Genomic DNA, 16,511 nt, shown 5'->3' with positions numbered 1-16,511 from the left:
AACTTTGTTCCCCAAGAAACCATTTAATCTTTTAACTAACTTAATTTTGTCATATATATCACTGTGTTTAATAAAAAATTCAAGTGCTGGTAAAAAAGAGTACTGTTGAAAAGACTGAAAGTGCAAATTCTTTGACAAGAATGGTTTGGGATTCCGTATCAGCCTAGGCTCTCACATTAATGGCACACTGTCCTTCAGTTTTTGGATGATGAAGAGGTTTTAATCTGATGATGAACTACTCAGGATGCTAATTCTATAAACTAGGATGTCATTTGCTACTGTATGCTGGAATAGCTATCAGATTAATATTGTCAGAAAAACAGCACAGACCTAAGGACTGTAGTTCTGATCTTTGGCATATGCAACTGCCCTGTGTGGGCCAAAAGCCACAACACTAGTTGACTGGATAGCTGCAGCACCTTTAAGATATATCACAGTCAGCTTTGCTATATTTCTAAAGTGCATTACTGGACTGCAAAGATTACAAGAAGTCTGCAAAAGACAAAGCTTGGAAATCCAGTGAAGAGATCTGGTCACAAATATTTTTTGAAAGTACATCAGCAGAAATGGAAAAGTAAAGTGTTCTTCTGATGGACTGAGTCACTGAGTTTATTACAGAATTTTATCCTACCTTGAACAATGAATGCTTCATATACCAGAAAAGATCAGATTGTTTACATAGTAACCATTAATTATTTTAATGGTATGTCTGTGTGTAAAGAACCTCCTTTCAGATCATGAAATCAAGAGCATGTCATGTTGTTGGTTTGGAATTTTTTCCTAGTGTTATAAAAGCAACCATGCTTAAAATGCCTTGCTCCATGGGATTATCTGGATGAATACTGCCTACTCAGATGAATTTGCGTTCACAAAACAACTGTTAGCTTTAAAATGAAATTTTAAAAGTGATTAAGCCACCCACCCTTTTCCTAAAACTAATATTTTTTCCATGTTATTCCTCTGCAGCACATTCAGTAAGACAGATGAACAGGATTTCAGATCACATTTTGTGATGTGAATTACATTATATGGTTTAATATGCCTCTGTTACACAGGAGGCATTTCACATGCATGATGGACGAAAAAGCAACATGATCAAGTTCAGAGGTCCCCTGGAGTCAGTGAAAACTGGCATGATTTAAAACAGAATGGAAGTTCTTTTTTAATTCATGCTAAGAGAGGAAGCTAGACCACTTTCCAGGATCCTCAGGAATTAGAAGGATGCAAAACAGAGCTATGCCTGTGACAATTATGTTACAGAGACTTAACTTTCCATACCATTGTGTAATTATTTTTAAAACTAAGTGTTCCTATATTTTAGTTTCTCTGTTTACTAAACTTAAAACCAGCAGATTGATTCTCCTTCCAGTTCTTTCAGTGCAAAAAAGTTACTCCCCATCCTCCTACACCATCTCTTAGACCAGTTTTACAGTAGAGCAACTTCTGTATTTTGAAATTATATATTAAGAACAAAAGTAAATGACAGCAGAATCAGGCTAATGGACTTTTCAGAAATAGATTTTTCAGACATTTGGAAACAGCTATCAATCCAGATCATAAATTCTAATCTTCAGATTAAACTACTGAGCATGTTCAAATTTAAATATGGAATATTTAAAGATGTCCAAATAGGTAAATTCAGTGATGAATTATACATGTACAGAAACAAAAGCTAACACAGTATAAAATAAACTTGAGTTCACCTGAAAAGTTTCTTAGGAATGAAACACTCTGTTTTGTAGTCCAGACAGGACTCTGACAGTCTCTCAGGAAACATGTGTAAGTCATTATCAGTTATAAGGATAGCATGAGTATACAGATATACCCATCTATTAAAAGCAGCTTCATAATTCTTCTGATTCTCTTTCCTTCCCTCTCCACAGAACTGTTTGATATACCAATAGCAGGTTTTAGAATATCTGGGGTTTAGCTTGTAGTTGAGAGGCTGAGTGCAGTATTTAATTTGTCAGTTGCTTTCTTTTACAAAACTATAGTAGACACTTTTTTCAGTCCTATGAAAGGACAGTCACAATCTTCCAACACAAATATTCCTTCTATGCATATATTAGGTGGCAATGTGTATGAAAAGCAGTAGATTTCCTGTAAACCAAATTCTTAGGTTCATTTTCACCAAACTAGAAGAGGCCTATTCCAAAGTCTGCATTCGGAAATAAAGATCTAAATGCTTTCTCATTTTTGTTCTATTTAACTGTTCAGAACACCATCAAAAATGCTGGTTTATGCAGTAAAACCTTAAGATCCAGAACATAAGAATCAATTATTTTAAAGTTTTTTCCTCCACTTAAAATGTATTTTGGAAATCTCTTATTCTCAACCAGCCCAACAGCTGTGTAAAAGCTTTAAAGTACAATTTCCAGATCTTAGTACAAAAGAGTCATGATGCTAAGTGAAGAAAAATGACTTGCTAATTTTAAAGTTGTAATGATTTTAAATTACATTTTGTGCAGTATTTAATTTTTCATTACTCTTTCAACTGCACATAAGTGTACTGGAACTATCTGTGAACAAAGCTGCTTGTTCAAAATACAGAACCGGTTTTTAATGGCTACAGAAAGAAAAGTGTTTACTGCTCTTTGTGAGCTTTTACTGTAGTCATGATGTTTGATGTATATAGCTAGACAGACTTTTGGGGCACAAAACAGCTTCTTAGGGTGTGTGTCAAGGGCTGGTGTGCCTGAAAGAGAGTCTGATTTTTATACCTATGACAGTGCAATGAAAGATAGGCTCTCTTCCTACAGATTTTATGCTTAAATAATTGCATTTATTTTGAAGCGTTCCAAGAAGCAGTATTTTCTTTGTCTTTCCTAAAACTCGATTCACAACATTACTACTGAAAGGATTCTTTTCTTTCCTACAACCACACTGAAAAAGTATGAAATAGTGAATCAAGCAAGGTTTATGAATCCTAATTTCCTACTGTTACGGAGATTTGCTAGGATAGATATTAGAAGACAAACTAGTCACACTAAAACCCAGATGCTTTTTACCACTTAAAGAGGATTACACCTGTTCTAAAAGGAAGCCGAATGATCAAATTCTTTTACACAGCAAACATCTCATGAGCTAGAAACTTTAAATAGCCTTTTGTCTATTTATATTTTCTTTTCTCTGAGTCAAAAAAACCTGAATGTGTCAACAGCCCGAGGAGATTAAGAAGTATCTTTGTGGTATTCACCCAAAATTGTGGTGGCTGAAGCTGAAGTCCTCTCACTGCCGCTTTTTAAAAATAATTTTTCTAAAACCTCTCTCATCCCTATAGAAAGATATGTCAGGAAAACACAAGTTTTCTTTTCTTACTGAAATGGGTTTTGCCTGCCTGCTGCTGATTCTAGTACACCTGAAGTTGCCACAGAGCCAAAAGCGTCTGCCACCATAGCTTTTTTGCTAGTGAACCAAGGTTGACATAGCAACTTGGGATACTACTGAAGCAATCTGCCCAAAGAGATTTAAACCTGTGAACTGGAAGAAGTCTGAGCTCTCCATGGTTTTCTGTTCTACACTGTTGAAACTGCAGTTTGAGTAAACAGAAGCCAGAGGAGTGAAACGGGCAATTTTTGTTAATTGTGAATCAGGAGGTTGTCTTCTGTCTGATCAGATTAAGCTCAGTACTTAAACACATGACAATATACCTGATTAGTGTCTGTCATGCATCACAGACTAGGCATCAAAATATATCAGTTACTATGCAGGACACTCAGCTAACCAGAATATATCCATCCCAAGGGAGACTAACAGTTTCATGTAAAACGACATTGCCCACAGCCTTAAATATAAGTAAAATCACCTATACCACTTTGTGGCAAATAATGCTAAAAATTCTTTCTGAGGGCAAAGTCTGTTATCAGGTTCAGAGCAAAACCACAGTGTAGTGTTAGATGTCATATAAAGGTGAAATGCTCTACTATGAAGGTTGGCATGTAGAGGATTAAGAATGAAGAATCAAAATGGTGTAAATGGTATTTCAGATTGTGTAACAGGAAAAGTTAATTGAAAATATAAGACCAAGGACAGAGTTCTGACAGCAGTATAGACTAAGACGAAAGCAAATAGGATTTGGAAACATGGCCATTGTAAAAGGATAATTGGTTCATAAATTAAATTGTAAACTAAAATAAGAGATTAAACAGGTTTATAAATTTTTCACAATGTTTATTGTCCTTTTTAAAAATGAAATTACACTAAAGGGTAAATGAGACATACACGGAAGGAAACAAAAAACAGAACTCAGGTTTCCTGCTCAGACTTGGAAAGATCTTGCTGATGAGCCAGTCATGATGTCTAAGCAATCCTGGTTATGTGAGAAAAATAACATATGTACAAAGTAGCCCAACATACTCCGTGCAGAAACAATGGTTTGGGGTTTTCATGCCATACTAGCAGATTAGGACAATTATTTCATTAGAGGCATCTTTCTGAAAAAGAATGTTTAAATTCTCCATGAGCAGATCAATCAAAAGTTGAAACTGGCAAGGGATGTGAAGGGCCAACAAAAACACTTGCAATTAAGGAAAAGCAAAGAAAACGTTGGCCCCCGCTGAAGGGCTGAATGACCTAGTGACAAATGACATGGAAAACACTGAGGTACTCAAAGCCGCCTTTGTTTCACTCATTCCTAGGGCTGCTTTTCAGCCCTGCCCCAGGCTCTACGACAGTTTAGTGGAGATGCTACAGGGAGAGAGAAGTGTCGTGTTACAGACTTACTTAAGTGAACTGGACATATACAAGTTTATAGACCAGAATGAAATATATCTGAAGATGCTGAGGGAGCTGACTAATTAATGACTGTTGTCTATTTTGATGGTGGTGAGGTCCTCAATGACCAGAAAGACCAAAAAAATACATCCATTGTAAAAATAGGCAAGGATGAAGACCCAGGGAATCACAGGTCAGCCATCCTCACCTCAGGCCCTGCAAAGATGATAGAACTGATGGAAGTCATTTCCAGATGCATCAATGCCAAGACAGTGATTGAAAACAGACAGCATCAATTTGCCATTGGCAAATCATGGCTGACTAACCTGAGTGTCTTCTGGAATTAAATGATGGCCTCCGAGGAGAAGGGGAAAGCAGCAGATGTCATATACACTGAAAGCCTTTAGCAAGGATTTCAGTATGGTCTTCCATCACATCCTTGTGGCCCAACTATGGACATATGGACTAGATGAGTGGAATACAAGATGGATGAAAAACTGTCTGCATCGTCATTTTGAAGATTTGTCTACCTAGCAGCCAGTTATGAAGAGATTTCCTCAGGGCTGATAAAAGCACCAGAACTGCTTAACATCTTTACTAGTGGCCTACACCACAGAACTGAATGTCTTCTTGTCCAGTATGCAAAAGATATCAAATTGGCTGGGGGGCTGATACACTACAGGACATTGCTGCCATTCAAGCGGGACCTTGCATGACTAGAGAGACAGTCTGCCAGAAACCTCATGAAGTTTAGCAGTGATAAATGCAAAGTCCTACACCTGAGACAGAATAAGAGCAGCAACATATGCAGATGGGACCAGATGACTTGGGAGCAGCCCTGCAAAAAAGTACCTGGGAGTCCTTGTGAATTTTAAACTAAACATGAATCAGGAACACACTTTTGCAGCAGTGAAGGCTAACTGCCTGTGGGGCTGCATTAGCAACAGTATATCCAGCAGGTCTAAAGAAGTGATTCTTCTCTCCCTACTTGGCACACATTTGGGCACTCTGGAACACTGAGTCCAGTTATCGCTCCTCAGTACAAGACAGATACTAACAAACTGAAGCAAGTCAACAAGAAGGCTTCTGAGATTATTAGGGAGTTGGAGCATAGGACAAGAGGCAGAGGAAACTGGGATTTTTACCCTAGAGAAGTCTAAGGAGTGAATTGCAGTCCTTCACTGCCTATGGGGAGATACAGGGAAGAATAACCCATACTTTTTAAGAGGTGCACCACAAAAGGACAAGCAGCAACAAGGACAAGTTGCAATAAGGGAAATTATAATTGAAAATAAAAAAAAGGAACAGGTTGCACAAAAAAGACAGAAAATCACCAAGGATCGAGATTCCCCAAACTCAAGTGGTCAAGGCCCTGAGCAACTTCGTATCTGAAGGTAGTCTGTCGTTGAGCAGGCAGTTGGGCTAGATCCCACTCACCACCCTATTATTCTATCCTTGCAGAACACTCCCATCTCTCTCTTAGTGCAGCAAAGAATGTTATCCTCAGCCTCTGTTGCATCCAACATACCCTGCTCCATCTAGTACTCTTTAGAGATCGCACCATTCCTTATAGAGATCTGAAAATGTGTTTTAGTTTGTGTTATCTCACCCCTTTTTTTTCTGAAAAGTGGAAGTTAATTTATACAATATACATAAAAACACTCTCAAAGTATCCTCAGTAACTTCTCTATTTACATTCCCACCTTTATAACCCTCATGCTGCTTTGGGGGGGAGAGCAGGGGGAAGAGGAGAGGGTGCGGGGGACATGTAAGAAAATAAATCCTTACCTGAAGAAAGATCACCACCTGGTCCATTCCACTGGAATGTTGGATCAATCAGTTCCAAGTTCCGCAGATGATTTGTAAGACATAAAATACGTGGACTGTTGTGATTCAGCTTGACATAAACTTTAACTGAAAAAAAAATTTCTCATTAGCATTAAGTATTTATCAATGGTATCCTAACAGTAAGCTATATAAATTTCAAGACAGTGGTTCAACAATGATCTTGAATGGAGTTCTAATTTTGGAACTGGTTCTGTTATCTCTGCCATCAAAATGAAATACAAAATAGAGAGCAGGTTTGTTTTCTCTGCAAAATAAAATTAAGATAATTCTTTCTAGTTCTAGGCTTATCTGGTTATGCAAACAAGAAGCACAGTGCACTGTAATATCCTCCTGAATGGACTATGTCACTTAGTAGGTTCTCACAAGCACAGGCTTCTGCACTGTTCTGTCTCAACTGGTCTCCAACACACACATGGAGAGAGGGAAGTTGCAGGATACTCAGACTTGAAAGCTTGCTGTTTCCATTCTGTTAGCAATTGCCTTTTACCAGTGCACGACATATTTGCTTAAAAAGGGTTTAGTGTTGTAGCTCACTAAATGGTGAGCTGCCTATTGTTTAATTTAGACATAACGAGGTAGGAAGCAAACTGAGTAAGGTAAGGATTTACTTAATCTTTTCCCATGGTAGAGCAGGTGTGCATGTCTTGTATGCAATTTGTAGCATACAGGTGCTTCTAGATCTTCAGTTGTTTCTAAAAACTACGATTGGTGTAGTCATAATCACTTCCATAATATGTAGGATTTCAGTGTGTACAATTTGGTTTATTTCCCTTCCCACTGACATTCTGCAAAGCATTCGTCCTCTTCAGAAGCATGGGATGCTAGATATTTGTGCTCTAGTGAGGTCTAAACTTGAATATACCATGCTCTATGTCAGGCTACCCTAATGCCATGGAAAAGCTACAATTAGTATAAAACATTACAGCTACTACATTTGTAATTTGGAGAATTTGACTAATAATTAAAACTGAATCAAATAAGCAAATTACCGCAATGTTTTCTCACCATTGACTATTTCAGATTCCCTGCAAGTGGAAAAGAGTTTAGGTATTTCTTGCAGGAAGGGATTAATGCTCAGAAAAACAGTTTTCACTTCTCCATTGTGGCAACTGGTAGTAATGCCACCACAGTTTTCTCTCCACTCAAGTATGATTGTTCACTTTCATTAAAAAATGAAAAGCCACTTACATTTACATTACACTATTAAGTTGTTTAAACAGAATAAAGACTTAGCTATAACATTGAACACATAAGAGTAACTTCAGAATTTTGATAGTCTTAAGATCAGGAGGTATGTCCATCCAGCTAATAATCAGCTTTTTACAGTAGCTTATATTGCAGAAAACAGCAAAGTCTATATTTTCAATTGTACAATCATATATCATGGAAATAAATGTCATTTACAGGTGGCGTTTCAGTTTTTAACCCCAAAGCATGAAAATTAATATGAATTCTACACGTTAATGCAACTGCCAATATGATTAGTCTTTTTCCATTGCAAATCCTTAATACTTTTTCTCAAAATTTACTGACTGACTGACTGGCTTTAGTAATTGTCTATTGGGGCAAAATTGTATACATTGCATATCTCTCCCACTTCACATTTTGGTTTTTATTTTCTCAAGGTTGCTTTGTTCTGTCTTGTAGCAATATTTAAAAAAATTACATATCCATAAAAAAAAGTAACAAAATTATTGTGTCATTATTATCATAATCTGCCAACATGGCAAATTCTGTCCCACCACTGTAAATTTCCATGGCAGTTTTGTAAACATGTATCATAGGAATAATATAACAGAAGAATAAGGATTTTAATCTTGCCTTCTAACTTTCAAATTGCCCTGTGCCATTCAAGTAGTAGCCATGTTTACAGACATGAGTCAGAATCAGAAGAGAGAAAAAGTACACTAATAGGATGAACCTTCAGACTACTCAGAGCCATTATTTAATAGTAATGCTAAATAATATTATAAGTTAAGCTACTAAGAGAAATCTTTAAAAAAAAATTATTTCCCAGAATTGTTTCACCTTTGGACAAAAATTGATAAATCTAAGAATTTGTACCAAAAAAAGGTCAAAAAAGGTTGTCTTTTAGCATTCTCCCAAACAACAGAAATATAACCTCTAGATATGCTACTAGTAAAGCTATAACTGGAAAACACATATGGAGAAAACTACGGGGAAGAGTATTACGAAAACCAAGCTGGCAATGTGCATTTAGAGAAAAAGCAACACAAGTAAATATATGACAATGAGGAACAGCCTGGTCTTTAATTTAATTTTCAGATTTTCCAATAAATGTTTTGTTTAATGAGAAGAGAAAGTGATAATATTACATTCTGGAGTTAGATGGATTTAACTTAGACAGCAATTAGTTCTTATCTCTTCTTCATTTTTGTTGTAGAATATAACATAAATTTCAAGTCTCAGGTTCTGTGTACATAACAAGTAAGATGAAGTTAGAATACCTACAGTGCAAGAAAGCAGCATTTCAGAGCAAGAGTTTTACAGCCAGGTGGAGGAGTACACAGAACATTGTTATTTTTATTACAATTACAGAAAATAACTATCTTAGTTTCATAAAAATTATGAGTAAGAACAAAAAAACCTATGAAAAATAAATTCCAGTGACAGAAATATATGCTGTGGGATAGCCTATTAAGTATACGTAACTCAGTACAGAATGGTAATTAATTAAACCACTTAAAACCATTTAAAACAATTCAACAACAAGGGATATGATAAAGAAGGGCCTTTTCTTGGTAAAACCAGTATTTTCACTAAAATTTGTTACATTATGTTTAAAGAAAAATACCTGGAAATACAACAGATCCCACTATTTTTAAGCTATTGTGTCTTGGCCCTGCACTTCTTAAAAATCTCTTTGAGGGATGAACTGTTAAAAGATAAAACAATGACATTAATACAACAATTTACTTTATATGAAAAAGCAAGCAGCATACTTTAGGTTAATCTACACCCCTTAATAGACTTGTTCGTCAATGGATATTAAGTTAATACTTGCCTAATGTCTTATACAAAGCATGACTCTCATTAAGGCAACAAAAAACAATGACAAAGACCTGATATAGAAAAAGCATCCTTATTCTAAACAGCACTTAAGTTTAGATTTAGTTTTAAATATATTCATGTTTTACAAAAGAACTGTCATATTTTAAATCAAGACTGTCCAAAATGTGGATAATGGGGATTGGCACTGTCCAAAATGAGGATAAAATTTAGCTGCATTGTTACAGTACCCTCAACTGGGATGTCAATCAATATGTATACTGACCATTAATGAAGTAATGAGCTTGGGTTCTGTCATGATTGTGATTTTGTTAATTTCCGCATGAAAAGTAATATAAGGTATTGTATGGATATTTTAATTTGCATTTCTTCTATTTTAAATAGAAATTAAAAACACGTTCATAAAATTTGCAAAGCTTTGCAAAACATTCAAAGCTTCTGAAAGAAAACTGAAGTATCTTTCAGGTGGGCATTCTAGTACAAGTCAGATACGAGTTTCTTTTACAGAGTTTCCAGAGATACTGGACTGAAGCCAGCAGAAAGATAATGGCTATTAGACCTCTCAGCATTTTGTGTTCTTTGTCTCCACCTACTGCTTAGAAAGAACATGGGGTACTGGGAGTTAAGGTATGCTTGTGATTTCTAATTCTTTCGGGGAATCTGGGAAAGAAAGTACGTAACAAAGAAATAGAAAGCCTTGAATACAAAAGACAGCAATAAAATACTGAACATATCATCAGTAGCAATTATTTTATGAAGATGGGCTAAATAATTATGTGGCACCAGATCAGTGCTTGTTGCTAACTTAGGTTCAGTATTCAAAAACTAAAACCAACAATAAACACGCTGGTAAACTGGATATAGATAAAGGCATTTGTTGAGGGCAATGAGAGTGGGGTCGAGTCTCAGCTTTGTTTTGATTTATCTTGTTTTAAGCAATAATGGGAAATTATAAATTCACCCCATCTATTATACAAATGGTAATTGTACTTCTCTACAGTGTTGTTATGGAAAACAGAAGCAAGGCAGATTCTTCAGCTATCAGGACAAGATAATCAAGGTAAGTTAAAAGAACTGCCTGTACTTGTCATTTCCGAATGTAAGCAGAGTACATCATTGAAAATACTTAGAAAGTAGGAAGAAATAAAACCTTGCTTGAGAAAAAAAAAAAAAAAACTTGAGAGAAGATAATCACAAGAGTAATCTCACATATGATGGATTTCTGCAATTAACAGTTTAATTCACTTCGTAATATTTCTTCACTGTGTACCACTTCCACAACTTTGTTTGAGGAGCAAAATTTTTCAAATAACATCATCTTCCCCAAAGACCTCCTAGAAGGATTGGAGAGTTTTTATTGAAAAACAAAATGGTTTCAAATTTTCTCACTGGAATATTTATGTTAAGTCTTTTAGAATTCTGCTGCACTGGCAGAAACAAAACTGATTTTTCACTAAAATTCAGCTACCAAAAGAACATGATCAGATTCTCCATTGACAAAAATCAGCACATGCTTTGATTTTAGTAAAATCATACAAATTTATAGCAAATTATAAATCCCACCTGAAAAACAGCCCGTTTTAAAATTCCTTCTGCCACTATTATCTGTCCACATGATCCAAAAATATTTTATGAACTGTCAAGTTGATTTACGTATCATAATTGGAAAGGAAAAACATAATCCACTAAAACTAAATTAATGAGAGAAAAACTCAAAACAACAATCTTATACAGAAATTATTCAAAGTTTATGAGAAGGCAACTGAACAAATGCATCTAGAAAAATTAAGTATTGCAAACTGACAAGGTATGAGCAGATATACATAACTTTATGGGATATTTAGGCACTACTTAATCAATGAAGAAGGAAGGTAACTTTTTTTACAATAACAATTTAAACCCAAAGATGGAGCTCTTGAACTGTTTATTTAAAAAGAACTAGAAAGAGTGGAAGCAATATGGTTACTGAAGGAAGATAATCTAAAACTTCTGGAATTACTTTTTTGGTATCTTCAATGACAATGCATGCTAGATTTTGAGAAAGTCAGCTTAAATGCTCTTTCATGTGAATACACATTTCATTTGCATAGCAGCCATTTCAGTCAGTAAATGTTTCTGTCCGCATATGAATCCCAACTCTCATACACTCTTTCCCTCACTTTCTACATTGCCTTTTAAATTTTTTTCAAGCCTTTTTTTAGGTTTCCTACTTGAATTCATTTGCTCTCCTCCTAATCACCTGGAATTTAAATAGCACTTCCTGCAGCAGTTTCTAGCAAAAAAGATCTCACAATTCTCACTCTCTATTTTAAGAGTGCATGTGATTGGGTTAAAAAGAAGCTTTAAAAAAAAGTATCAAGAGGTCATTAAGTCCCACAGAAAGAGCAACAAAAGCAATAAAGGACAAGGGAAGCGCTTAAATTGCATTTTAAACTCATTAAAAATAATATTCCATCCCTTCAATTTGAACCTGCACTTAACAAGCAGTGAGAACAGCTAAGTTTCACTCATTTTTGAGAAAAATAAGTGATATTTCTGAATTCATTCCCCCAATTAAGTCTTTTAAGCAGGCCAACACACTAGGAATATACAGGGTCTGATTCCCCATCATCTTGTACTTCTTACAGGTGTAATACAAGATGTGAGCAACAGTTCCTTTTGCAGAATTACACAGATGAAGAAAAATAGTTTTACATCACTATCAGACACATGGAATTTTAGGGTAATTCGTCCCCGAGTCTGGGGTGATTCAAACTTCCCAGCTGCCTAAAAAGCCATTCCCGAAGACTGGAATTCAAGGGTACATTTGGCATACAAAGTAGCTATGTTACTTGAGGATTCATTGGGCAACTTTAAAATCTGGTGGAGTTAAATTCAACAGCTTTCCTACTAATTTATGCCACTCAAACAGGCCCAAGATCCTGCAGAGAGTTAACTTTAAGTGTAAAATGCTAACACGCTGTTTCATGTGTTTAAAATCGACTTGTCAGATGTATAAATTCTACCCAAACACTGAGAGAAATTGAGCTCATGTATTTCCAAGGGGTTCTGCCTATAGGGGGAAGAGTCTTAATCCGAGATCAGAAGTAGCAGGTGGATTGTACCCGCACAGACAAACAAACCCTCCTGCTCCTCCCTGGTCGGAGGGAGTTACAACAGTGCCAGGTAAAGAGGGGTCCCTTCCCACTTACTGCCCAAAGGAAGAATCCGGGTAGGTTAGTACTGAAGGAATCACCATTCATTCCTATGCCCACTGAGTTGAAAGGGAATGCCATTCACCCACTTAAAAGTTTCACATAAAGTATATTCTATTTCATAAAATATTTTATTCTGAATCTTTTAGTCTTAAAATCAATATTGCAGTTGCAAAATTAGTCATCTTCAAAATCATCAGAAAATTAAATTTGGCCTGAAAATTGCAGTGACAGGAAACAGAGCCTTAAATAAACAATCAATTATTAATTAATAAAATACTGTATTACTAGAATGTTCAACTGGCATACTTGCAATTAATTTATTTAGAAATGAAAATTCTATGAAGCAATAGGAAAAGATTTATTTAAGTTATGCTAATTGCTAAAAGTTTTTTCAAAGTAATTATGTTTTGAGGCAATTTTTGTAAAGAGATTCCTGCACCAAAAGAGTATATAAATAGCAACACTACTTACTTAAGTTATTTTTGCTCAATCATGCTAATAGTCAAGTGTTTTTCTATATCCAAGTATTTTAATTACAGCTGGCATTTCTAAGCTGCCTATTGATGGTAAGTGCTGTGCAGAAATATTACCATTTCTATTACTAGTCATATGAAAGTCATATAGGAGGAACCAAACTTCAGTTTCTAATCTGGCTCAGTTAAGTTTAACCATTTTGACAAAAAGTCTGCAAGATATGAACCATGTTAAGTTTTTCAAGTAGGCCTTTGTATTTCCTTTCTGACAATTACACCACTAACATATTTCATAAGTTCAAAATGAGACTTTTTCCTTATCGTATAGCAAGCTAAAGTTTAAAATGTTGTATCTTTTCAGTAAGATGGAAACTTCCTTCAGATGGCTCAGAAAAGTCAAATGTAATTAAGCCATTTTAAGAAACATGCTCCACATTGTCCTCAAAAAGTTTAATTATTCACTTAAGGAAAAACACATAAGCCAAAACTGTCAGCATTAGTAAACAAAAAAACAAAATGAAAAATCCTTAAAGAAAAAGGTTCATATTCTTTACATCAGTCTGAACTCAGACTATATAAATAACACCCCCATGCAATAAAATTGAAATAAGTGTCTTTTTTGGAGTTGACAATGTCTATTATGCCTACTAAAACCAAAGCCAGAACAAATACTGTGACAACAAGGTTTCAGTGAATATACACTGAAATACTGCACATGGTTTTCCCTTTTTTGTCAGAGAGTAGAAGAACTTCGAACTTCACCTCTGATCTTGCTCCTGGAGAAGACCTTGACTTTCTAAAGGAATTGGTGAAAGTCAATCATAACCAGATCATGGAATAAGAAGATCTGGCACATATACACACTCATGTACAAATTAAATAATCTAATTTAGTACTATCAGAAAGCCTAAGAGATTTACTACAGTCAAATTTCAAAACCTCACTAGGAAGCAGAGACTGTTGTTTCAGGGCACTCTCAGACTTACAGTTGAGAGGCCATACAAGTGAATTTCCCAATCAGTGACAGCTGACAGCTGCAAGTATGCACACAGTGGACGCAAGATCAGCACTAGTACACCAGAAATGTCCAGTAGTGGTATGCTACCACACAACTATTTCTGTACCTCAGAGCCTTCAACAAAGTGATGCAGCTCTTTTAGCCAAGTACCAAAGTTACCAGCTACTCACTGCCCATGCGAAATCGCCTGTGGCGTTAGATCCCCTCGTGCATGCAGCTTCTTTGGTACATAGGAAGGAGAAACACCCCTCTCCCCAGCACTCACTGTTCATTTTTGAGGAAAAAAAGATTACTTAGATAATCCTTTAGCTTTCCTGCATCCATCTCCACCTCCACATGTGGAAAGTAAACTTAATCCCACTGGTGGATATGGTGGGTGTAGGTGAACAAAAGCACTGACAGGTATTTAACAAAACCCACAGGGAAAAGCTGGATGTTAAAGGGCACAGCTCCTGGATTATGGAACAGCACACCCCAAACGTCAACACAAACTTAAAACTACCAGCTGTAAAGAGGGTCACATATGTGGCGACACACGCATCTGCTTTTATAGAACAGTGTAAATAAATGCATGAGGGCAAGTCTTACGAGCAGCAGCTGAGGGAGCTGGGGTTGTTCAGTCTGGAGAAGAGGAGGCTGAGGGGAGACCTTATCACTCTCTGCAATTACCTGGAAGGAGGTTGCAGAGAGGTGGGTGTTGGTCTCTCCTCCCAAGTGACGAGTGACAGGACAAGAGGAAATGGCCTCAAGTTGTGCCAGGGGAGGTTTAGGCTGGATATTAGGAAAAATTTCTTCACTGAAAGGTTTGTCAGACATTGGAAGAGGCTGTTCAGGGAGGTGGTGGAGTCGCCATCCCTGGAGGTATTTAAAAGACGTGTGGGTGAGGCACTGAGGGACATGGTTTAGTGGTGGCCTTGGCAGTGTTAGGTTAACGGTTGGACTGGATGATCTTACAGGTCTTTTCCAACCTAAACGCTTTTATGATTCTGTGATTCTGTAACAAAGGCATAGGCAGGGAGTGAAGGCAGGAAAACCTGTCCAAGTCACACCCGATGCCTCAGGCAGGGCTGGGACTGGAAACAGCGAGGTTTTGCTGCCGCCACCACCACTTTCCCCGAGCTGCGCGCCCAGGCCCTGCGGGGAAGGGGCAGGCTGCGGCCCGACCCCGCCCTGCCGGCACCTGCCCGAGGCCCCGGGGGTCGCCGCCCTGAGGCGAGAGGCACGCCGGCGTCGGTCGCCAGGCGGCGCCACCCCACCGCCTGGGACGTTACCTGCGGGGTGTGCCTGCAGCAGGCCGGGCAGGAGGAGGAGGAGGAGGCGGGCCGGCAGGCGGCCGGCGGCGGCCGTTGCGCGGCGGCGGCCCCGCGCCCTACCGTGGGCCGCAGGCCACATCGGCAAAGCCACCAGCGCCTCTTCCGACCGGTCCGGCGCGCGGCAGCCGTCAGCGGCCCCCAACGGCCGCCTGGCGAGGCGCGCGGGGCAGGCGCGGCCGGGCGGGGCGAGGGGAGTCCCGGTCGCTCCCCGCGCGGCGCGGCGCGGCGTGGAGAGGGCGCGCGGCAGAGGTGGAGGTGGCTTCGCCGCTCTCCGGCCTTCCCTGCCACGACCTGCCGCGGGGAAGTCAGCGGCGGGGTTTTCCCAGCCGCAGTGCCAAGCTCTGCACTTGGGTGTCTGGCGAAAGACGGGGGGAGGGGGAGGCTTTCACATCCTCAGACCCCAGGGAGACATCTGCCGCCGCGGCAGCTCCATCCTCAATCGTCCAGCTGCCGGGTTATACATAATTAATCCCAATCCATTAACGCACCAGCACGCCGGCACCTCCGCTCCAGGGGCAGCTCCTTTGAAACAGCCGTGCCTGCCGTGGTGCAAAGACCGCACCCGGGGGTGGCCAAAGGTACAGTGAACCGGCTTCATGCTCACTGCAGTTGTTGCTAAAAAAAAGAAGGAAGTTTCCATTGCAGAAGCAAAGAACTGTGCTGATCTAGTCAATGGCGTGAGCATTTACAGCTGTGCTGCTCAGTCTTTATTGTGCTGCTCCAAAAAGGTAATTAAGAAAGTGTCTGGAATCCCAGGGCATGTGTGTGTTCCTGTGGCGTAAGAATCTTTAATTTGTAGTAGGTCGGAGAAGGGGTTTTTTTTAAAAAATGGAGGGAAAAATGAATTATCTGGGAAGCAAATAATGTCTGGCAAGAAAATTTCACTGTATTGGGAAATTTGGTATGTTGTTACTGTGCC

General features: G+C 38.3%; 1 protein-coding gene across 1 annotated transcript in view; it reads right to left on the bottom strand.

The window, feature by feature from the left end:
- ZPBP (zona pellucida binding protein) overlaps nt 1-15,671 on the bottom strand; it is a 30,992-nt gene extending 15,321 nt beyond the window's left edge. Inside the window, exons 1-3 of the mRNA XM_059815650.1 lie at nt 15,551-15,671; nt 9,377-9,457; nt 6,502-6,627 (exon numbers count right to left, since the gene is read on the bottom strand). Coding sequence (XP_059671633.1) covers nt 6,502-6,627; nt 9,377-9,457; nt 15,551-15,671 — 328 coding nt within the window. The remainder of the gene's footprint in view (nt 1-6,501; nt 6,628-9,376; nt 9,458-15,550) is intronic.
- Between the last annotated feature and the right edge of the window lie 840 nt (nt 15,672-16,511).

The sequence above is a fragment of the Gavia stellata genome, chromosome 3, assembly GCF_030936135.1.
Source record: "Gavia stellata isolate bGavSte3 chromosome 3, bGavSte3.hap2, whole genome shotgun sequence".
Taxonomy (NCBI): Eukaryota; Metazoa; Chordata; class Aves; order Gaviiformes; family Gaviidae; genus Gavia; species Gavia stellata.
Note: the sequence above shows the minus strand (reverse complement) of the source record. Positions and strands in the feature narration are given on the sequence as shown.